This window comes from Felis catus, chromosome A3, assembly GCF_018350175.1.
Source record: "Felis catus isolate Fca126 chromosome A3, F.catus_Fca126_mat1.0, whole genome shotgun sequence".
In the NCBI taxonomy this organism is placed as follows: Eukaryota; Metazoa; Chordata; class Mammalia; order Carnivora; family Felidae; genus Felis; species Felis catus.
In genome coordinates, this window is record NC_058370.1 from 119,094,917 (window position 1) to 119,117,903 (window position 22,987).

The 22,987-nt window shown below is 52.6% G+C and overlaps 1 protein-coding gene across 1 annotated transcript in view; it reads left to right on the plus strand.

Annotated features, from left to right (window-relative positions):
• The first annotated feature begins 193 nt into the window (after positions 1–193).
• CIB4 (calcium and integrin binding family member 4) overlaps positions 194–22,987 on the plus strand; it is a 100,875-nt gene continuing 78,081 nt past the window's right edge. The window contains exon 1 of the mRNA XM_023252021.2: positions 194–3,909. Within this exon, the coding sequence (XP_023107789.2) occupies positions 3,700–3,909 (210 nt within the window). The 5' untranslated portion in view covers positions 194–3,699. The remainder of the gene's footprint in view (positions 3,910–22,987) is intronic.

Below are 22,987 nucleotides of genomic sequence, written 5' to 3' on the forward strand. Positions count from 1 at the left end.
CGCCGCTGCCGCCGCGGAGCTGTCCCTTCAGCACCACCCACCGCCCTCCTCCGCCCGGCCCCGCTCCCGCCCCCCGCCCCCCGCCCGCAGGCCGCCTCCTCCCGCCAGCCCTCCCGCCCAGCCAAATAAGGACTGGGGAGACGCGCCGAGGGAGGGAGGAGGGGGGCTGGCGGAGGGGGAGGGGTGGGGGAGCGAACGGGAGAGCCGCGGAGAGACCGGGCAGGACCGAGGGCGAGAGACCCAGGGAAAGAGATAACTAGACACAGAGAGAAACGGCTCTAACTACAGAGAAAGAGAGGAAAAAGAGGCAGAGGGGGGTGTGACAGATAGGGAGATAAAACCAGAGGTAGACTCACAGACACAGTAAAAGAAGCGGTAGGCAGAAAAATACAGAGCGAGAGAGGCAGAGAGCGAAAGATGGAAACAGAAAGAGCGACAGAGACAGGGAGACCTGGGTAGCTGGAGATAAATCGATGACGGAAAAAGAAGAGCAAGGAAGGGAAAAGGAACGGGCAGAGCGACCCCCACCCCCCAGCCCCCACCGAAATCACAGCATGCTTTAACTGGAAGGGACCTTGGGCCTCGCTGTCCTGCCCTTTATTATGTCGGTGAGGAAACTGAGGCGCAGAGAGGTCGAGTGACAAGCAAGGGCACACAGTGAATTAGTGCCAGCACTGGGACTCAGCCAAGCTTCCCTCCGCCCAGGCCACACCCCCCCACCCTGCGCCGGGCCACCGCTGTCTTAGAAACAGCAGGGCGCAGCTGTGGACCTGGGCACGGTGGGCCAACACCCAAGGGAAAGCCCTGCTCTCATGAAATGTGACCCTTCCCAGGTCAGCATGGCTCCTGGAACTGGCTGAGAAAGCACAGGCTGGGAGGCTAGGCCAGTAGCACTCAATCCCAGGCTCTCCTCCTCTGCTCCCCCCGCGGTTATCCGGCTGTCCAGACATCCATAGCCCCTGTCCTGCACCAGTGGGCCAGCCTGGGCTTGGGATGGGCTGCCAGAGAGAGCACTGGACATCAACATCAGGCATCCCAACCGAACAGAATAGGGCAGCTGGAGCCCAGACCAGGCTTGCTGAAGACCAGGAGGCCTCCCTATGCCTCAGTTTCTTCTTCTGTCAACACGGTGGCAGTGGTGGTGAGGAGGCGCAGGCCGTGGGACCTCAGATGAGGCGTCACTGCCCCTCTCAGAGTCTCACTTCCTTATCTCCTCGATGAGGTGCCGTGGCAGATGATCCCGCAGGCCTTACTTAGCTTCAAACAACTCCAGACTTGGATGGGCTGAGTGAGCAGAATGATCGGAATGCAAATCCCATTGCCAAGGAGGGTCAGAGAGTCTTTCACGGGACCCTGGCACGGGCCACGAGGAGAGACAGGATGGAAGAGGCCCCAGGCCCCTGACTGAGGGTGGGTTGAGGAGGCAGCCATCCAGAAGCAGGAGCGCCATCTGCCCACATCCGGGCCTGACCTGTCACTGTTGAGCCTTTTAATGCTTCTCTGAGGGAGACCACCAACCCACTGCTTCTTTCAACCATTCATCCAAAGAGTATGTATCAAGCATCTGCTGTGTGTCAGGCTAGGCATGTTACATTTATTAGCTCTAGCCTTACCACCATCCTGAAAGGTGGGTATGGTTATGTCCATTTTATAGATAGAGAAACTGAGGCAAAAGGCAGTGCAGAGAATTGTCCGAGGTTGTTCGGCAGGAAGGGTCTTCAGTCTGCCTTCCAAACCCATTCTCTTCTCCATAAATGACTCCTGGACCCTCAGGTTTTTTTCACCTGTAAATGGGATAGCTAATTATACCAGAGTCACTGATCTGACACAGACTTCCTGGGCCCACACCCTTGGTCGTTTACTCAGCCCATTTCAGGCCTTCCCCCTTGGCATCTTCTGGCTCCCTAGAAGACAAGAGCTGCTTCTCCTGGCTTCCTAGGGGTGAGGGTGCAAGCTAGGTTCCATCCTCCTGGCCACACTACCCCAGAAGCCAACTCCCCCAAAGCCAGTCTAGATGAGCAAGGCTCAAGAGGCCCGGTTTTCAGTGTGAAAGACTGTGTGTCCAAGGTCTGCTTGCTTCTGGCTGCCAGGCCAGACTGCTAGGCAGATGAACGGTGATATTATGAGTGAAAGAGCTTTGGAAAAGGGAAAAAGCTCTCTTTAGGGGCAGGGCATTTATTATTAATTATGATGAAGCTTGTTCTCACAGCACTTCAGAACGGGAAGGACCTTTAAAGATCAGCTAACCTGATCCTCTCATGTTACAGATGAGGAAACCGAGGCCCAGAGAATAGGAAGGGGGTTGCTCAGGGTCACACAGGGAGTGAAAGGGGGCCAAGACTTATGTCCCGTGGCTGGGGTCTCTCCTGTAGCCCCCATATATATGGGATCAGGACACCTGCTGCCAGGGGAACACAACACATCCACGGCGTGCCTGGAGCCCAGGAGGCCAGCTCGGTTCTCACTCCCCTGCCCCTTTTCCCTTTCTACTCTTCAGGAGGGGAGACTGGTTGGTGGGGAGCGATGCTGGTGCCGGTCTAGATTTCTGGGAAGGCCCTGGGTCCTGCAGACAGGAGTTCCATCAGCTCACCCTTGACCTAGGTGGGATAGTGTCAAAGATCTAGAAGCCTATACCTCTCCCTCTGTCCAGGACTCCTGTGACCTGCCTGTACGTCCCCACCCCTGATGGGGCTGCCTCACCTTCTGCCCAGGGCCAAGTGTCAGAAAGCACCTCTATCAATCCTGTCTTTGATAAATGACAAAATCTGCTCAGCGATGGCTTCTCCATGCTCTATTTTTTCCCACTCCATTGGTGACTCCAGTGGAGGAAGCCTTGGGCTGGTTAGAAAGAGATATTTTACATCCCTCCAATCATTATACTGGTCAGCCTCATGTGTGATTATTTTCTGGAATCTGATGCAGCGTAGAGAACATGGGGCAGAGAGTTGGGGGGCCTGGGCTGGGGTCCCGTCTCTTCTACCTGCTTCCCGTGGGACTCAGGGCCAGTCACTCTTTTTCCCTGGGCCTTGGTGTGCATGTCCATAAATGGAGTGGTTTGGACCAGGACATGTCTCTGCTCCTTTCATTTATAACATCCCATGACCTTCCTGGCCCGCTTCTGCTTCGCTAGTTATTCCAAGAATCAGGTGAAAAGATTTAGTCACTGCTTTTAGGACTTTAGTTTGTGAGGAAAAGGGCGCAATCGGAGGTAGGATAAATGGTACAGAATTTAACTATCAGTCGTTGCTGCGTATTATTATGCACTCAACATTATACACATACTATTTTCCAGCTTTATCTTCCACACCATTCCTCTCTAAGCTCTAGACACATCTAAGTACTTTCATGCTTTACTTCTGACTCATGTGGCTCCCATAAGCTGGGATGTTGGTACTTCCTCGACTCCTCCATTTTTTATCTATTGAACTCCTGTTCGGGCTTCAAGACCCAACTCAAGGGCCACTCTCTCTGTGAAGCACTCCCCAGTTACCTCCAGTCAGAACCCCCAGCACCTTTGGGCTTCCATAGCACGTTGTCGAAGCTTCAATTCAGCAGACGTTCCTCTTACCTAGTAGATCCATCGTTCTTTAATATCTGTCTTCCCCACTGGCTCATTATCTTCTCCAGGGTGGAGTCCCTTCTTGTGCCACTCCTCGCCGCAGTGGGGAGCTCGGTGCTTTGCACATCAGAGTTGCTCTTATGTTTGTCGTGTATTCAGTACACGGTGAAGTCCTTAAAGCCTCCTACACCTGCGGGGTTAGAGATCGGTGTCAGCGGGGACAGGAGCACGGACAGCAGAGTCTGGAGGGAGAAAAACCCACGCGATTTGCTTCTGTGACTCTTTGCCAACAGACACTTCTAAAGTTGGAGCAAGCCCTACCTGGCTTAAGGAGAGAAGGCAAGACCCAGGTGAGTGTCCTAAGGCCCAAGGAAGCATGTGGAGAGGGCAGTGAAGAGGAATCTAGACACCTGGAGTTTGGTCCCAGCTACAACCAACTACCAACTAGCTGGTGGACTTGAGAGACTCACATCGCCTCTCTGTGCCCCAGTTTCCTTTTCTGTAGAATGAAAGAGTTGCTTATCTCAAAGAGTCCCCTCCCTCTGACATTTTGTGATGTTGATGACAGACTTGGCCCTATGATTAACAACTGCTCATCCTGCAATGGCCAAGAATGTGGTGTGAGGGATGAGGGGCCCAGGGCCCTCTCTGTCCATTGTTTTCCAGAACCAGGCCCCATCCTTGGCCAGTTTGGCTGGAGGATGGGGGAAAGGGGTGAGGTAGGGAGTAAAAAAGCTGACCCTGACTCAGACAAGGTTCAAATCCTGACCCTATTCATTACTAGCTGGAACGGAGCCTCCCATGATATTCTGGTCTATCTTGTCTAGACCAGCCCATAGGCTCCTGCAGAGCAGGGATAAGGCCTTGGGATAGGGTCCCTGGTTTGCTGTAGGAAGGAGTATCCAGAACCATTTCAAGATCCAGCTAGATGGAGGCCTGAGAACGGGGAGGGGCCTGGTGGGCCCAGGAGCTGCAGCACAGACAGGTTGGTGGAGAGCGGCACCAGGAATCGTGGCCTCTGATGGCCGGGGGCCGGTTGATCGGATTCAGGGCGCTTCGGGTACGACTGAGGTGTTTCTTGGTGTATCCCTGAGGGAGAGACACAGAGGATTAGTCTGGATTTACAGAGCGTAACCAGTCCCAGTGCAGCCGGCTTGCATTTGTCAAGAGACACTATTTATTTAACATCTCAAGCCCAAACCAAACACAAAAGGCAGCTGTTCACAAAGGAGAGGCTGTGGGAGCTGTTGGGGAGAGAGCGCTGTGCTAGGGGGTGGATACCTGGCTCTGTCTTAGTCCTGCCCCAGATGAGCTGGGTGAGCAGCTCTGCGTACAGACTTGCCTGTCCTATTAGTGAGAGTGGGAACCAACCGGTCTTCCCGGAGTGGCTGTGGGGGGTCAGGCTTGCTTCGTTCATGCACAGAAAACCTGCTCCAAAGTCTACAGTCTCCACGTTTGGCGAATCCCTTCCCCTAGAGAGGGCTTCCTTGGTGGTCTCCGTCTCTGGTCCTGGATACCACACTGAGATGAGCCTCCTGGCATGTGTGTCCTTGAGGACCTGTGGAGAAATTGCACTGGGACGCATACCCACAAGTGTCCCTAAGCACGGCCAGGCTGTCCTCAGTGCATCTGTCTTGGTGTTTACTCTCCCCAGCAACGCACAGGTTTGCCTACTTGGCCCTCACTTCCCTTTTTTAAAAAAAATTTTTAAAGTTTATTTATTCATTTTGAGAGAGAGAGAGAGAGAGCGAGAGCATGAGCTTTAGTGGGGGTTGGGGAGGGGAGAGAAAGAATCCCAAGCAGGCTCTGTGTTGTCAGCTTGGAGCCCTATGTGGGGCTAGAACTCATGGACCGTGAGATCATGACCTGAGCCGAAATCAAGAGTTGGACACATAACCAACTGAACCACCCAGGCGCTCCTGATTCACTTTTGTTTTTGCCATTTGTATGCCTCCCTATTTTCTACTAATTTCCCACTTCTCTCCCTTTCCCTTCTGCCTTTAACACCTTCCTCTCTTCCACACTTGGGGCAGGGGCAGTGAGCAAAGCCCCCAATACTGGGGGTCTTGGGCAGGCCAGCAGGTGATGAGAGAGGTCTGGGAGAAAACCAGCCACTGCTCTCCAGCCTGGGGCGTATGTGTGTGTGTGTGTGTGTGTGTGTGTGTGTGTGTGGTGAGTATAAGACTTGTGTGTGTGGGCTGTGAGTATAAGACTTTTGGCTTTGGTCCTAGTCTTCCCTTCTTCCATCTTCCGGTCCTTCTTTTCCCCTCCACTCACATCCTCTCTGTGTTTGGCCATGGCTCCAGAATAGTTCAAGCTAGAGGAAACCTTAGACCATGCAGTCCGATAAGGAAACAGGCCCAGCGCGGGGAGAGAGCACCTCCAAGCCTCACAGACTGTGGGCCAGAGCTGGGACTCAAGCCCCGCTCTCCTGACCTCCGAGCCTTTGGCTGCAGGGTAAGTCCCTAGACTTGCTTCCTTCCCATAGCAAGAATTAAGTCCCTGAGAGCCTGTCCTCTACAGAGGTTCTGGACTGGCCATGGCCTGTATTTCCCGACAAACATGTTGCTGCTAAGGAAAAAAGAGAGCCTGAAGATCTAGTCAGCATCCTCACAAATCTTGAAATCCTTCTTTGCAGGTTTATAGCTTCTGAGAAACAAGCAGAGGCAGCCTTGTCTCGGGACCAAACGCAATAATTATAATAGCACTTGCAATGATTAATCAGCCAGTGAGTATTGAGTGGCGCCCGTGAGCGTGCACAGCAGTGTGTGTGCGCATGTGTGTGTCCAGGTCGGGGTGGGGGGAGGGGGAGAGCAAGAGAGGTGACTTTACTTCCAGTGAGCAGGCTTTGGGTGTCTTTCCCTCAGTGGACGGGCTGGGTCACCACCGCGGCACTCCTTGGGTAGTGTCCTGTTCTGGCTGGGGCTGTAGTTCTTTCTGTTGGGAGAGGACTCCTGCCCCCTGTGGTGCCTGTTGCTGGGCTCCTGGCCATGCTGGGAGACAGGAATCGACCCACAGAAGCAGGGTTCAGACCCATCAATGATTACTGAGATTAACGAGGGGCCTCACCAGCATGATGTGCCTGGCACAACCAGAAGCACTTGGGACGTTCAGCTTGGGGCAGAGATGCAGGGGACATGTGAGCCGTCCCGTGGAGGAGGGATTAGCCTTGCTCTGGGTAGCCTAGGAGGGACCAGTGAGCGGTGGGAGATGGCACAGTGGAAGACCTTTCAGCTCAAAACTGGTCAAACTTTCTCTACGGCTCTGAAGAAGGAAGGGGCTGCCCGTGAGGTAATGAGCTCCTGGACAGTGGAGGTATGCAAGCATAGCCGGATTGGTCCTTTGGGTTGAGGTTGTTTTAGAAGGATCCAAGGAGCTAGTACAGTGCCTGCCACATAGTAGGTCTGCAAGAAATGCCTTTCGACTTGGTTGCTGAATGTACTGGGTTTGGGGCTGGACGACCTGCCCCTTGAGGTTCAGTCGGACTCTGGTCAACATGTAAGGAGCGGTCCCTCTGTGCCAGGCACTTTGCCCCTCCGACCTTGAAAGGCTGCAACTCCCTAGCCCCAGGGAAGGCCGCACCCAGAGTCCTTGCTAAGCCTCCACAGCTCTGCTTTCTCCCAGCCACCCCAACCCGACCAAAGGCCCGCCGACTTATATCCCAAATGTGCCTGCAGAGGCCCGATGCTCACAGGTTGCAGTAAGGGCCTGGAAGCCCTAGGACTCCAGCAAGGGAAATGGGCCTTTGGCAGGCTAATTACTGGGAGCTGATTCTATTAAGCAGATAGCTCGCTCTAGGCAAAGCAATTACATCTAATCAGACCCTTGCAGCAGTCCAAAGGGACAGCCATTTGAGCCAGACATGTGTGTGAGTAGGAACATCAAAGCAGCGTGAGGCTCAGGTCTAGGCGGGCTGGTCTGGGGCTAGGGGCTGCTCAGGAAGTGGTCCGCTGGTCCCTTCCCCAGGTTGCCAGATCTCAGGCCACAGTGGGGCTGCAGCATATGGAGGTGGCCTTGAATGTGGACTCAAAGATCTAGGTCGAGAGCTGGCACTTCCACAAAAGAGCCAAATTTCAGTGGGGAGAGCACTTCTCTGACCTGAGCCTCAGTTTCCCGGTCTGTCAAGCGAATAAGATAACCTGAAAAGGATTCATTCTGAGTTTAAAACTGTAGTCCATCTCAATATTGTACCGTATACTTAAAAATTCCCCAGGAGGGAAGATCTTTTGTTAAGTGTTCTTGTGACAAATAACAATCATAGTAAGTGAGGAGAGCAGAAGGAAATTTTTCGAGGTGATGGTTATGGTTATGGCATAGATTGCGGTGATAGCTTCACAGATGTATACTTATCTCTGAACTCAGCAAGTTGTATACGTTAAATATATATAGCTTTTTGTATGTCAATCATATCTCAACAAAGTGGCTTAATCAAAACAAAACAAAACAACACAAAACAAAACAAAACAAAACAGAAACGTGGTCCATCTAGTCCATATTTGGATTCTAGTCCAGGATGGAAATATATGCTGCAGGGTCTAATTACTCAGACTATGTTTTTAAAAATAACTGAAAAGATATATTTAAAAAATTTTTTTTTAATGTTTATTTATTTTTAAGAGAGGGAGAGACACAGAGTGTGAACAGGGGAGGAGCAGAGAGAGAGGGAGACACAGAATCCGAAGCAAGCTCCAGGCTCTGAGCCGCCAGCACAGAGCCTGATGTGGGGCTCGAACCCATGAACTGTGAGATCATGACCTGAGCCGAAGTCGGACGCCCAACCGACCGAGCCACCCAGGTGCCCCTGAAATGATATATTTTTAAAAATGATGGATGCCCTCCTCTAGAAATTTAATGAAATGTGTGTTTCTGAAAAACTAGCCATGATTTTTTTTTTTTTAACCACAATTCAGTGGCTTCTGAGTCCCAGATTCTTGAAGGAAGTTAGGTGATGCTAGAGACGGAGAAAATGGCAGAGGAGGTCCCTGGAGATGATATGAGCAAGACGGAGACAGGTGACATCCGGGCCATGGCAGGGCCCCTTCTATCTGTGCTTGCTCCCTTCCCAGAGGAAGAACTCTGTGAAAGATCTCCGGATACTGGTAGGATGTGGAGGAGAGATTTTAAACATCAGCCCCTTCCAGCCCTGAAATTCTGGGTCGTGACCAAGCAACTGGTGTGTGACCCAAACTCATCCGAGGAGTAGGCTCATGGAGGAAACAGAAGGCAGTGACCAGCTGTGGGACCTGGGCCAGTCATGGCCCCTCTGTGAGCCTCGGTTTCCTCCTTAAATGGTGGAGCGGACTCCACAGTGCCTCCCTCACATGGTGGTTGGGGGACTCCAAGATGATGAATGTAAAACTAAGAGTAATTAATTTGATTATGAGGTGAGACTATGCACTAAAAAGCTCCTGTACAGTGAAGGAAATCATCCATAAAATGAAAGGGCAGCCTATGGAATGGGAGAAAATATTTGCAAATCATTTATCTGATAAGGGTTCAAATCCAAGATATATAAAGAACTCATACAACTTAGTAGAAAAAACCCCCAAACAATCCAGTTAAAAAATGGACAGGGGCGCCTGAGTGACTCAGTCCATTTAAGCGTCTGACTTTGGCTCAGGTCATGGTCTCGCGGTTCATGAGTTCGAGCCCCGCATGGGGCTCTGTGCTGACAGCTCGGAGCTTGGAGCCAGCTTCGGATTCCGTGTCTTCCTCTCTCTCTGCCCCTCCCTTGCTCACGCTCTGTCTGTCTGTCTGCCTCAAAAATAAATAAACATTAAAAAATTTTAAAAATGGACAGGTATCTGAATAGACATTTTCCCAAAGAAGACATAAATGGCCAATGGGTACATGAAAAAGTGCTCAACATCACTAATCACTTGGGAAAGGCAAATCAAAACCACAATGAGATTGTTGTGCCCCACCCCTGTTAGAATGGTTATTACCAAAAAGACAAGAAATAACAAGTGTTGGTGAGGAGAAAAGGGAACCCTCACACGCTGTTGGTGGGAACGTAAGTTGAGGCAGCCATTAGGGAGACTGTATGGAGGTTCTCCAAAAACGTTAAAAATAGAACGACTGTATGATCCAGCAATTCCATTTCTGGGTATGTGAAGGAAATAAAGTCACTACCTTGAGAAGATACCTGCACCCCCATGTTCATTGCAGTATTGTTTACAAAACCAAGACATGGAAACAACCTAAGTGTCCATTGATGATGGGTGGATAAAGAAAACATATAATAATAATGGCAAATAATAATGGCATATTATTCAGGCATAAAAAAGAAAGAAATCCTGCCATTGGCGACAGCATGGATGGAACTTGAGGGCATTGCACTGAGCTAAATGAGTCAGAGAAAGACAAACACCCGTGATCTCATTTATATGTGAAATCTGAAAAAAAAAAAAACCCAAAAAACAACAAACTGAACTCACAGATTCGGAAAGCAGAGTGATGGTTGCCAGAGGGTGAGGTGTGGGCAAAATGGGTAAAAGTGGTCAAAAGGTACGGACTTCCAGTTATAAGATAAAGAAAGCCTCCTGGGATGTAACATACAACACGGTGGCTGCAATTAACAATGCCGTCTGGTATATTTGAAAGTTGTTAAGAGAGTAGACCTTCAAAATTCTCATAATAGGAACAAAACTTGTAACTATGTGTGGAGATGGGTGCCAGCTAAATTTATTGTGGCCATCGTTTCATAGAGTACACAGATGTTAAGTCATTATGTTGTACACTAAACTAATACAATGGCGTATGTCAGTTATATCTCAATTAAAAAAAAGAAAAAAAAGATGAGAATGTTCTTGTTAACAGCCGGGACCCAGCTCTCCCTCTCCGGCCCTTCTCTCTGTTTCAGTTTTCATGATTGTAGCTTTGAGAGCAGGATGGCCTTGGGGGAGCAGACCGTGAGGGCCACCTGACTTCCAGCTTTCCCTGGCCTTGGTGATCTCAGATAGCTGGTGTAAGTAGACCAAAGCTTTGGTCTGTCCTCAAAGAGGAGCCCTCGTGCTGACTGGCATCCAGCGGCCTTGCTCGGCCACGCATAGCCTTTGGGCATTTGTTGCGGGGAGAAGAAGCAACCTTGATTGGGACGCTGGGGTTGAGGAGAGCTGAGTCTCCTGGATTAGGCTGGCAGGGAGGAGGACGGGGGTAGGATATGCAGGGAGGTGGAGGCACCAAGAAAGCTTGGATTGCCCTGCTCCTCAGCACCCCACACGAATCATTTTCCAGGAGAGAGGCCAAAAGGAAGAAGCCACTCTCTCCCCCATGTTATTCCAGGAGTGGTGGGAGGGAAGCCTGGACCCAGAGCTTGTTGGAAAGCCTGGAGCACCAGCCCGAGAATCTGCAGTGCTACTTGGAGGCAGTGGAGGGGCCTGAAAGGTGTGTGGGCAGAGCTATTCCAGCACGAGGTCGTGGCCGTCCGAGCCAAGCCTGCATTCCTCGGGGTGGCCTCCACAATCTGCCCTTCCGACCTCTCTGGCCTCATCCCCTCTGGTCCACTTAGGGCTCTTGTCACCAGCCATCCTGTATCCTTCACGATCCTTCCAAATGCTCCAGGCTCTTTCTTGCCTTTCTGCCGGAAATGCACATCTTCCCAATTACATATGTAATTGCACTTAGTGCTCCCCAAAGCCCTTGGAATGGCAGCATTCCCATTTTGCAGATGATGAAACTGAGGCTCATCGTGAAGCAATTTGTCTAAGGGCTTATAGGTAAATGCACGACAGCTACAGCACTCAAGCCTAGATCAGTTTGACTCCAAAGTCTATGCTTTGACTTTTCTGCCACATTGCCTCTCTAGAAAATGATTGAGGGCAGAACAAGGTAGCAATAGGGGGGAAGAACAGAAGGTGCTATCAATACAGGACCTGGCACGTAGAGCTTAAAAAATACTAGCTGTGTTGGGGTGCCTGGGTAGCTCAGTTGGTTAAGTGTCTGACTCTTGATTTCGGCCCAGGCCATGATCTCATGGTTCGTGAGTTCGAGCCCCGCATCAGGCTCTACACTGATAGTGTCTAGCCTGCTTTGGATTCTTGCTCTCCCTCTCTCTCTGCCCCTCTCTGTCTCTCTCTCAAAAGTAAATAAACACACATTAAAAAAAGATACTAGCTGTGGGGCGTCTGGGTGGCTCAGTTGGTTAAGTGTCTGACTTTGGCTCAGGTCATGTTCTCACAGTTCCTGGGTCCGAGCCCTGTGTCAGGCTCTGTGATGATAGCTCAGAGCCTGGAGCCTGCTTGGATTCTGTGTGTCCCTCTCTCTCTGCCCCTCCCCTGCTCACGCTATGTCTCTCTCTTTCTCTCAAAACTAAATAAACATTAAAAAAAAATACTAGCTGTGTGAATGAATAGGCAGCTCAGAGAGGATGGCCATAGAAAGGTCCAGGACCCGGCACCCGGGTTTGCTCCAAGAGGGACAGACGCTTGACTCTGAGTAGGAAACAGGGCAGAACGGAAGGGGAGGCCAGCTTGCCAAGGGGCTGGGAGATAGGACTGTCGTGAACAATCGGGACTCAGTGACCAATCCGAGGTGACGGAGGAGGCCAAGCTGCCCATGGCCCAGCCCTAGCACAGTGCTCAGCACCTGGCCCAGACAGGGACTCTGAAGGGTCTCTAGACTGTGCACAAATTGGAGGATGGCTTTGAGGCTTTGAGTTGGGTGCCTGGGAGAAGGGCAGTGTTTTCAGTGCACCAAGGGATATGACAGGGAAGAACCACTCAACCACCTGGTTGAGGGCGGGTCTTGGTGTTGGGTCATCCCGGGGAGGCACAGGTGGGTACCTGGTCTTTGCACTGTGCAGATCTCAGATGGTCCAGAGACGGCGCATGGAATCCATAGCACGACGGGGAGATGGAGATCAGCTGGGAGGCGGCACTCAGGCGGAAGTGCACCACGCTGTCAGGGAGATGGAAAAAATGATGTCGTTAAGGAACAATGTGGCCAAAGGAATGAGCTGTAACTTGTTGGATCCAAAAGGACAAATGGGAAAACGGCTGCCAGAGGCACAGGGGTGTCTGATGATGGCCTGACACTGCCCTGGGGGAGGGACTGAGCCCCAGCCCAGAGGCCAGAATAGAATTACCCTATAGGCTTCGCAGACCCTTTCTGTCCCTTAATACCTTGGCAAACAAACCTTCTGGTCTATTAATAAAGGCTTGATGAATTGAGTCAGGATAGACCTGCTGGCCAGAGAACTCTGCCCTGTTTCAACGGAGTAGATCTAGGGAGGCAGCTGTGAGGCAGAGGAAAAAGGCCAGGTTCCGGGCTTGGCATCCCTGGGTGGGTTTTACTCCTGCCCGGCTGTGAGCCTTCCTTCTTTTTTAAAAATATTTATTTATTTTTGGAAGAGCGCAAGCCGGGGAGGGGCAGAGAGAAGGGGACAGAGGATCGAAGTGGGATCTGCACTGACAGGCTGACAGCCGTGAGCCCGATGTGGGGCTCGAACTCACGAACTGCGAGATCATGACCTGAGCCGAAGTCAGATGCTCAACAGACTGAAACACTCAGGTGACCCTGAACCTGCCTACCTTCTTAAGATGGGTTGGAAGGATTGGGTGAGATACTGGACCACTAGTCCTTAAATCAGGACTGGCATGCCGAGAGGACTTCCTTCCCTTCCTTCTGTTCCCTCTTTCCTGGATAAGGGCTGGGGAAAACCCAACCCCGAGGCAGAGCCCAGGGAGGAATCCCCAGTGGGCTGAGGTGATCTGGCCAAGGGAAGGGGCTTGCTGGGTCTGACTGGGGTGGGTGGGCCATGGAAAGACTGAGCTGGTTAGAGGCAGGCGAGACACTCAGCAGAGACCCAGTGGAGATTTAGAATCTCGAGATAAGCGCCAAAGGGAACTTACATGCGTGTGTAAGTGGGTTGGTGGGTGTGGGGGGTTCAACTGGCCTAAGTTGCCACTTAAGAGGTGAGGAAACAGGCCCAGAGAGGGGAAGGGTCAAGGGAATGCAACATGATGACAGCGCCTGGATCTTGATTGAGTCGGAACCCCATTGCTGAGTTTCTGCCTAGCGCAGAAGGTGATGGGCCTCCAGGCAATGGCCAGGGCACCAGACTTGAGAGGAGGTAGTTGTGTTGACCTTCGGAATCTGGAGAAACTGGAACCTACTTTTTTACTGTAGTCAAATTGTTGAGAATCCAGTTAGCCCTGTGTGGGGCTCCAGCTCACCTCCCGCTGCCCTGGTGGGGCGGGGCGGGGGGTCCAGCCTTCTTCAGAGGGGGGTCTTCTGGGAATTTTGGGCTAGGAAGCTTTAGGGTCTGGTAGGCAGGGACTCCAAAAGGTGGCTGACCTCCAGGGGCTTGGCTGGGGGATACAAATGGCCACACTAAGGGGCGCCTGGGTGGCTTAGTTGGTTAAGCGTCTGACTTCAGCTTGCGGTCTGTGAGTTTGAGCCCCGTGTCGGGCTCGGTGCTGACAGCTCAGAGCCTGGCACCTGCTTCAGATTCTGTGTCTCCCTCTCTCTCTGCCCCTGCCTTGCTTATGATCTCTCTCTCTCAAAAATAAATAAACATTTTAAAAAATTTTAAAAATTAGGGAAAAACAAATGGCCACACTAAGGCCTCTGTCCACCTGCCAGTGATGACCCCAGAAATAATTCTCCTATTTTCCCCCCAACTCAGTTGTAAGAGCACATATCCTGTGCACGTATGGTCGCACTGTCACATCCATTTTCCCAAGGAGGGAGGAAGTCTCCACGGTCCACCAGGACAGTAAATGGTGGATGTAGGACTCCTGGGTTGTTCCCCACAACACCCTGTGGTCTTTGCATCTTCCTCCTCCCTCTGCATACGCCTCTAGAGTCTTCCTTGTGGCCTGTGGTTCCCTTCAGCTGGTAGACCAGGTCCCCTGAACTCCTTTAACTGAGTCCCACTTCTTAGCTCCTGTGTCTGAGCCTTTTTGCTTTCTGGCTGGACCAACTTTCTCCCCAAGAATGGAGAGAGGGACTCAGGAAGGGAAAGCTCCATGCCTCTGTACACAGAGGGAAACTGAGGCACAGAACTGGCCTGCACCAAGGCCAGGAGCCAACGTCCCTGTCCCCAGGTCCAGCAAGAGAGGCCTAGAGCTGCAAGAAATATAGCAGACAGAGAAACACTGTTCTGTTTTCTTAAGCTCCCAGCTGGGACTCAGAACACCAAATCCTCTTTGAAAAAACAGGAAGAGGACTTATAAAAAAGCAAGATATTGACATTCTGAAACTGGACACCCCCATATAGAGATTAACTTCTTTCTTAAGCATTTTTTTTTTCATTTCCATAAGCATCTTAATTCATGCCAACATCATGGCCAGCCTGGATTGTGGATGGTTGGAGAGAAGGATGGCCTTGTCTTAGCCACATATTTACATATGTTCTCTCTCTCTCTCTCTCTCTCTCTCTCTCTGTCACACACACACACACACACACACACACACACACACACCTGGGGAAGTAGAAAGAACATTGGAAAAAGAGCCAAAAACCTGAGCTTTATTTCCAGTCTGTCACTGAACCTTGAACCTCAGTTTCCTCATCTGTAAAGGGGGTGGTTGGACCAACCAGTTCTCTAAGATTCCTTCCCAGCCTGCCCTCTGGAAGCTGCTTGCTCCAGCACTGTGGGTTGCCCGCTCCCTTATTTCCCACTCTTTCTCCTCCCCCCCAACTTCTCAAGGGCCCTGCCTGTGTCTTCCAGAACTTCTCTGACAGCCTTCAGGCCTGGTCAGGCAAACCCTGGGAAGGAGGGGACGGAGAGGCATGCCTTCTGGATCTGGGCTGGGCCAGGATGACTTTTATGGTTCTTTCAGCTCTGCTGTAAGGTGCAAAGTCACATGGAAAGCACTCAGCATGAGGTAGATGCTTCCCAAAGCCCACTTTCCCCCTCCTGCTCCCTCTTTTTAGTTCACCTGGATGCCTATCCACATCTGGGGCCATGTTCCCTTTCATCACCCATGGAAGAAGCCATATCGTTTTTTCTAGTTTAAGTTCTCCTCAGCCTGTGTCGTGTGGGTCCAGTCTGAACCCACTGGTGGTTCTCTGTGCGTTCAGGTTGAAGACCTGGACCTCACTGTGGCCTGTGGGCTCTTAGGGATCCTCTCCCCCCGACCTCCCCAGCCTGGCTTTGAGGTCCACTTGCCCTGGCCTTCTGGGCTTTGCGAGGCTTCTGTCAGGTCCCCAAACTCACCATGTTCCTTCCATCTCAGCGTGAACCCTACCTCTGCCTGGGCTCACCCTGTCTCCACCCGGCACACACCTGCTCTTCTGATGGTCCCTTCTCCAGGGAAATCCTCCTTGGCCCCAGAGAGGTCAGGTCCCTCATGCTATGGTCCTCTGGCTCCCCTCTCCTCCTTGACGATGAACCACCATCCCAACGAAAAGACCAGTTGCACCTCAAACACTGGATGTCTGTCTCTCCCACTGCACCGTAAGTTCCAGGAAGGCAGAGACAGGTCGGTGCGTCTGTTTGGTTCAACACTGTCTCCCCAGCACCTGCACGTCTGATGCTCAACATGTACTTTTGAGTACACGAATGACTGGCGTCCAAAATTGCTCTCTTTAAACACACCTGAAACACGGCTCCACACCTTCCATGAAATCGGGGCACAGAGTTCCCTGAAATAGCTTTACTCTTCTCTGGGTAGAGAGCTGGCCTTTCCTAAAGCTTCCTCCTTTTCCCTCAAGTTTCTTTTTAAACGTTTCTCTGACCTGCCAACATTATCAGCCTGCGCAAGCAACAGAGTTCACGTCCACGTTTCGGTTCCTTGCATCTTCCAACAAGCCCGATCGTTTTCACCCTTTGATTTTGTTCCGCTGTTAGGGCTGGAGCCAACAGGGGTTATTCTGGGCCCTGGGGTGGAGGGCAGCTGTGGGCTAGCCCTGACTCCGCGAGGACCAGGAGAGAGGTGCGGGGTATCCTCAGTGGCCTTGGGGAGAGGTAGATCATGACGGTGGTCTGGTTCTGGCTGGAGCAGAGGTTATAGGAACCCCCTTTGTCATTCTGGTCAGCATCCCTCAAGGTAGGCTCATGGAACAAAGGCTCCTTGAGATGTTCTCCAGAAGAAAGGATCCTGTGTCCAAATGTGTTTAGGGGAACTGAGCATCACTCAGAGTTCGTTCTTGTTTGCAAGCATCAGAAGCCAATTCTGCTAACTTAAGTTTAAAAGGGGTTTATTCTAAGGATCTTGGGTAGCTCACAGAATCTCCTGTAGAGCCAGAAAACCAAGGTCAGAGGCAAAGCAGCCAGGAACAAGGGCCAAAGGACTGGCCCCACGCTGCCACCACTGGGCACATACATTAGCTTGTGCCACCAGCTCTACCAACACTGAGTGCTGCCTCTAGAACTGTCACCAGTGTAGGCTCTGGAGGTAGAAGGTAGCCGCCGTCCTCTCCAGAGCGGCTTCTGCATAGTTACCGCCACTTTGCATCACGAGTTTGGGGTTCAAAGCCTGGGGAGGTGCATCCTGTCGGTTGGGTGAGGTCATGCGCCTGCACCCTACCTCACGAGAGGCTGGAACAGTGTGAATTGGCCCCTTTCAGCTTCTGTACTGGGTGGCAGCCGCTGCTTCACAGCAGAGAGGAGAGCCTCACATATGGCAGGGGAGAGCAGACCCTGAGTGTCCCCTAAGAATCACAACCGTTCTCTTCGCTGTGGACCCTGGACACTTCCCTTGGGAGTTTGCAAAGTTCCAGGCCAGGGTTTCTGGATCTCAGCCCTGTTGACGTTTTGGACTAGATGGTTCCGTGCGGTGGGGCCGTCCTGTGCACTACAGGATGTCCAGCAGCATCCAGCTCCCTACTCACTGGATGCCACCAGCACTCCTCCAGTCGTGACAACGCAAAATGTCTAAATATATTGCCAAATGTTCCCCAGGGATGGATTTGCCCCTGGCTGAGAACCGCTGCTTCAGGAGATCTGTGGGAAATCTGTAATATGTTTGAGGAACCAGGATTGGTTTAACCTTACTGACCACGGAAAATTTTTTTCCTGTAGCACCCTTTGACTTTATCTCACAGAACTTATTTTGGAGAAATGCTGGGCTGGAAACTGGGGACGTCATTCTAGGAATTTCATGGGGCTTGAAAGTTGCATGGGCCAAATGGCCCCAGGGGCAAAAAGGTCTCCCTGCCATCGCCTCCCCCACTTTTTTTTTTTTTAATTTTTTTTTTCAACGTTTATTTATTTTTGGGACAGAGAGAGACAGAGCATGAACAGGCGAGGGGCAGAGAGAGAGGGAGACACAGAATCGGAAACAGGCTCCAGGCTCTGAGCCATCAGCCAAGAGCCCGATGTGGGGCTTGAACCCACAGACCGCGAGATCGTGACCTGGCTGAAGCCGGACGCTTAACCGACTGCGCCACCCAGGCGCCCCAAGCCTCCCCCACTTTTACCTCCCTGAACAGAGTTCCAGAGTTCCAGCTTTGTGAAGACCCCCACTCTGGGTGTTAGTTATGACTCTGGGGAACATTCCCAGGGTCCAAGGGAGGAGCCCGCAGAAGGCCATCCAACTTGTAAGTCAGTTTTTTCCCCTTGGCTGTGAACCTGGTCTGCAGGCATAGGTATTGCTCTAACCACCAGGGACCCTGCCTTGGGGACAAACCTCCTGCCTATGGCAGCCTTCTGCAGCCCCCTGCACAGTTTGACAAAGATCCCACAAGAATCAAGCTCCAATATGTGGGCCCGGCCTCTCTATCTGCATTTCGCGCATGTCCGCCAGGTCAAGGCCCTTATTACTGCCCAAGGAATGCCCTGGAAACAAGGTCAAGTTCACCCCAACCCGGGAAACCTCCCCACCGCTGTGATGCAGGATGAGAGGGTCACGGGCCCACGAGGGGGACAGCAACCCCTCCCTGGCCTTGCCTTTGAGAAGGAGCTACTGAAGCTGTCGCTAGGCCAAGAGAAGGGGTGACGGAAGGCGCGTGTCCTTGGCGACTCAGTTGTCCCTTCTGGGGTCTTCTCCTGAGATCTGGCAGTTTCCCCACATGGGTGGCTCAGCTCCTGCTTACAGCTTCATCTTTGAGATTCCCTCCCGTGGCTTATGGTGTCTCTAGGTGACCTTGGAAAGTAGTGTCAGGGTTAGACAAACCTGTGTTTGATCGTGGTGGCACCACTCACCGGTGCAGTGAATTCGGACATAATGTCACCTTTCTCTCTGAGCTTCAAGTGCACGGTGGAGAATTTTTAAAAGCTCTTTTCTGGCTCCTACATTCTAGAATCCTATATTTTAGTACTAACCGGTGGCTCCGGGGTGGTGGAAGGTGGGGGTCCCTGAAGCCTCCCTGTGAATTTAAGAACCCATGCTCTGGACCCCAGAGTGCAACTTCATAGGGCAGGGGAGACACCTGGGGGGTGGAGAAAAAGGGCTAAAGAATGCCTTGGATCCCAACCAGCCAAAGGATGCGCGAATGGAAAATTCCTGCTGTGTGTCAGAGGCCCACCTGGCCCGGGTGACAGCCAGCCGAGCCAGACGCGCAGGCCCCACTGTGTGTTTAGACAGCACTTTCCTGCCCTGGCCAGAGTTCGCCCTGGCCTTTACCAACACTCATCCTGGGAGAGTGAGTAGAGGTGTGGGTACGCACCTAGGCTCAGGAAAGCTGTGCCTCCGTGCCTGAGCAGGGGCTCAGGAGCGGTAGGGTGAACTGCACGAGAAGGAGGAGCCCAAGGTTCAGCCCAGGGCTGCCCGGAACCCATTTCTGTGACCGGGGAGCAGCCGTGTCCCTGCTCTGGGTCTCAGGGTCCTTGTCTGTGTCGTGTGTGGTATGGACAGGGAGGTCTATCAAGCCTTCTTGGCCAGCCCTGGCATTCTGTGGGTGGAGGCCTACATTTTCTCAGGGATTCCACATCTGCCTTGGGAGAGCCCAAGGCCCCTTTCGTGGGCAGGACCTGGGGCAGCTCTCAGAAGCCGCCCTCAAGAGACTTACGCTCACCCTCTGAAGAAGTCAGCCAACGGTTATCTGTAGCTGTAGGACAATGACTTTGACAGCTTTCAACACCCGCTGAGTTTTCCGGGGCGGCAGGCTCAGGGTGAGTGTAATGAAATGGACTCACTCCACTCAAAGACTGGGGGCAGAGGCTCAGGGGTGATGGACCTGGGAGAGGCAAAGAAGAGACCTGAGCCACAGGGGGCAATGCTTGTTTAACACCATGCAGGGGCAAGTCCTTGAATCTAGAACACTCCAGGAATCAGGCCTCATGTTCTGATGTGGGCTGAGAAGGTCATCGTGTTTCACCATAGCCAGGAGGGAGTGGCCCTCAGACTTTGCCCAGATCCCACACTCAGCCTCAGCTGTCCAGGGGGGTCCAGTGGCAGGCTGGGGGCAGCCTGGGTGGGGGCTGTGGGTATTCAGAGCCCCCATTAGAGTTGAGTGCACCGGCCAAGGCCGGTCTACAGATTCCCAACTTTGGGCAGTTCGATTGGCAAGTCAGCTCCATGGATTGGATCAGTCCTGAGACCCTGGCAAGGTCTGGTCTGGAAGAATGGTCAATTCACCAGGGCGATGCCGCATGGTCATCTGGTCCCCTGGTCATGCTGCCTGGCTTATTGGATCCTCCTCTCATTGTTAATCACCTCTTCTTGGCTCAGGTTCCCACAGAGAGAATGTTTCTTAGTGCCTTTTACCTCGCCCTTTGATGCTGAGGAGATGTGACAAACCTTGACCCCAGGCCACCACTGCTTCTGAACTCTGCTTGTCCCCAGCCTGCCTCTGCTCACACCAGCCCTCAGGCGCATACTTAAAGGAAAGCACTGGAATGGCCCTGCACACAAGCCAGGGCAAGGACAACCTTGGCCCCTGTGATTCACTCCGGCTGGTTGCTTACACCAGCCCAGTGGGGAGAGGTTTCCAGACCTTGCTGTGGGCCAGCCTTCCTCCATCCTCTAAGGCTAGAGCACTTTCTCTGAGCTCCCCGTCAAATCAGAAAACGCGGTCCCTCTCTCAGACCCAAGTCGTCCCCTGGGCGCCAGGCCGAACCTGCCTTCTGGAAGGCCCCAGCTGCTGGTGCTACCAGTTAGCTGCAGGGCAGGAGGCCCTCCTGTCAGTTCCAGGAGCCCTACCACTCAGGAAATTTCTCCTCCTATTTCTTGTTTGCTCTGTTTCCAGCCCATGCTCTCCCCTACTCTGCTTCCCTATGTGCTCCGTGGGGATTCAGGTCACCCGGAAATAGCTTTTGCTTCTTCTGAGGCCTGGAGTCAACATCACAATGTGCAGCTCTGAAATCCGGGGAGGCTCAGATCAGTATAGAGGTATAGATGGGAGTGTGTGCGTGCGTGCGTGCGTGAATTTGCCTGATTTGAGGACGTACTTGGTCCCCAGAGAGCACAGTCTCCCTTTTACAAGGGTCCTCAAAGACCTTCTGCCTCCCTCCTTCCAAGTCAGCTGGGTTGAGTGAGTGTGGGGTCTGAAGGGATGTTGGGTGTCGAGGGAGGGGGGTTTGAGCCCAGATATCCTTATGGGGGGTGGTGGAAGATGGCTTAATTCAGGTGATGGGTCTGAGCTCTGGGGTGTGGGATGGCATTTGGAAATGATCATCAAAGGATTCTCTCCCTTTTCCAGAGCACTCTTTTGGTCTCACCGCTCAGGACGCATCCTGATTTATGGGGCACAGGATTCCAGCCGCTCTGGGAAGGGTTCTGGTTTTCGCTGGGCTTGAGCTCCTGGGGAAAGGCAGAAGGGAGGGGCCTGCGCTGGAATGTTCGGAGTTAGGAGGTTGAGGGACAGAGCCTGTGGTGGGCCTGAAGCAGGCGCCAAAGGATGCTTCCTCCTGCCTTAGTGACAGACCCCCACACAGAAGGAGGCAGGACGGGAGCCCCAAGGGCGGCGGGGAAGCAGTGTCCTCAGAGCAGAGAGGCTCCTCGGGGAGCAGTTCCTCGCCCTCATCCCACTGGGGGGGGGGGCGCTGTTTTCGTTTCAAGACTGAGCCCACAGAGAAACCATGTAGGTTGATCCCACACTCCCATTTAACAGATGAGGAGCCTGAGGCCTTAGGTTCGGAGAAGCCGAGTGGTGCCGCTCGGCCTCACAGCTAGAAAGTGGTAACGCCAGGCTCCAAACCTACGTCTCCTGATTTTAAATTCTGACTCTGTCCGTGAACGCAGTCCCCCTCGGCCTCAGCAGAGAGGGTTTGTGTGGTGCGGGGGGAAGGGGTAGCGAGCTTGCAGGCAGTCAGGCCTGGGTCTCAGTCCCGTCCCCTGCTGGTATTGATTGTGTGAACTGGGGTAAGTTTCTGAATCTCCACGTTCTCTTACATAAAGTGGACGCCGTCCGTGATGCCCTGGAGCCGGCTCGTTGTGGCTCCTGAAAGCCAGCTGTGCATATCCTTTGCGGTTCCGCATCCCGTAACACAGAGGTTGGTTTGCCTGCTCTGGACCACGGTAGACGTATTTATACCACAGAAATGAACAAACTTGACAAGTCCTTGCTTTCTTCCATTGAACAAGCATGCGCGGATCGCCAGTCTTCTGTCGGGCCCCAGCGTGGTGCTAGGGAGGCAAAGATGAGTAAGCTAAAGTCTTATCGTAAAAGATTTCACAGGCAGGAAAGAGGAAAGAAACGTGAGAAGGAGCCAGAATCTGTCCAGGAACCGGCGGGGCGGGGGGAGGGGGGGTCACAGGGCACTGAAGTAGTCAACTGGGGGTGGCGTAAGGAAGAAGGAGGATACTTCTTTGCCAAAGAAGCAGTTTAGATTATTGCACGCTGGAATGTTCTGGAAATTGCAAACACGGGCTTGGGTTTGAAGGCCTAAGCTTTGGTTTGGAGCTTTGGTTTGGAGTCACAGTGGTGCGGGACGCTCCCTGTGACATACCGGCCAAGTTATTAAACTTCTTTGAAACCGTTTCCTCGTTTGTAAAATGGGCTGATCATTTTCACCTCGCAGGGTCAGTGTGAGAATTAATCGAGATCCTTTAGTCAGCAAAGTACCTTTTGGGTACCTACTCTGTGCCAGCCGCCACTCCGGGCACGAGAAGGCACAAGTGAGTGAGTGAGTCCTCGTGGCGCTTATGTTCTAGTGGAAAGGGACAGACAGTGAACGAATAAAGCACAGCCCAAGTAGCCGTGAGTGGTTGAAAATAACAGAGCCGGGGTTTGGGGTGGGCTCCCCAGGAGCAGTCGCTGAGATGAGCGTTTGTTAGGGAAGTGTTCCCGAGGAGAGTAGGGGAAAGAGAAGCAGGGTAGGACCGAGGAGCCCAAGCTAGGGCAGATGAAGTCCCTCCGAAGGCAGCTCCCGCCGGATCCCTCAGGGGCTCTGGAGGGTAAGTTGCGCCAGCCCCGAGGCAAGAGAAGGATTCCCCGAGTTAGCACGCGTTTAGGAATGTGCCTTTCATACACGCTGGCCATCGCACGAATGTCTCTTCAGCCTAGCCGGTCCCAGTCTCTGCGCCACGCCCCCTCCCTGCCTCTGTGTGATTCAGTGATCCAGAACATCTTGTGGTTTCTGTCAACACTCTGCGTCC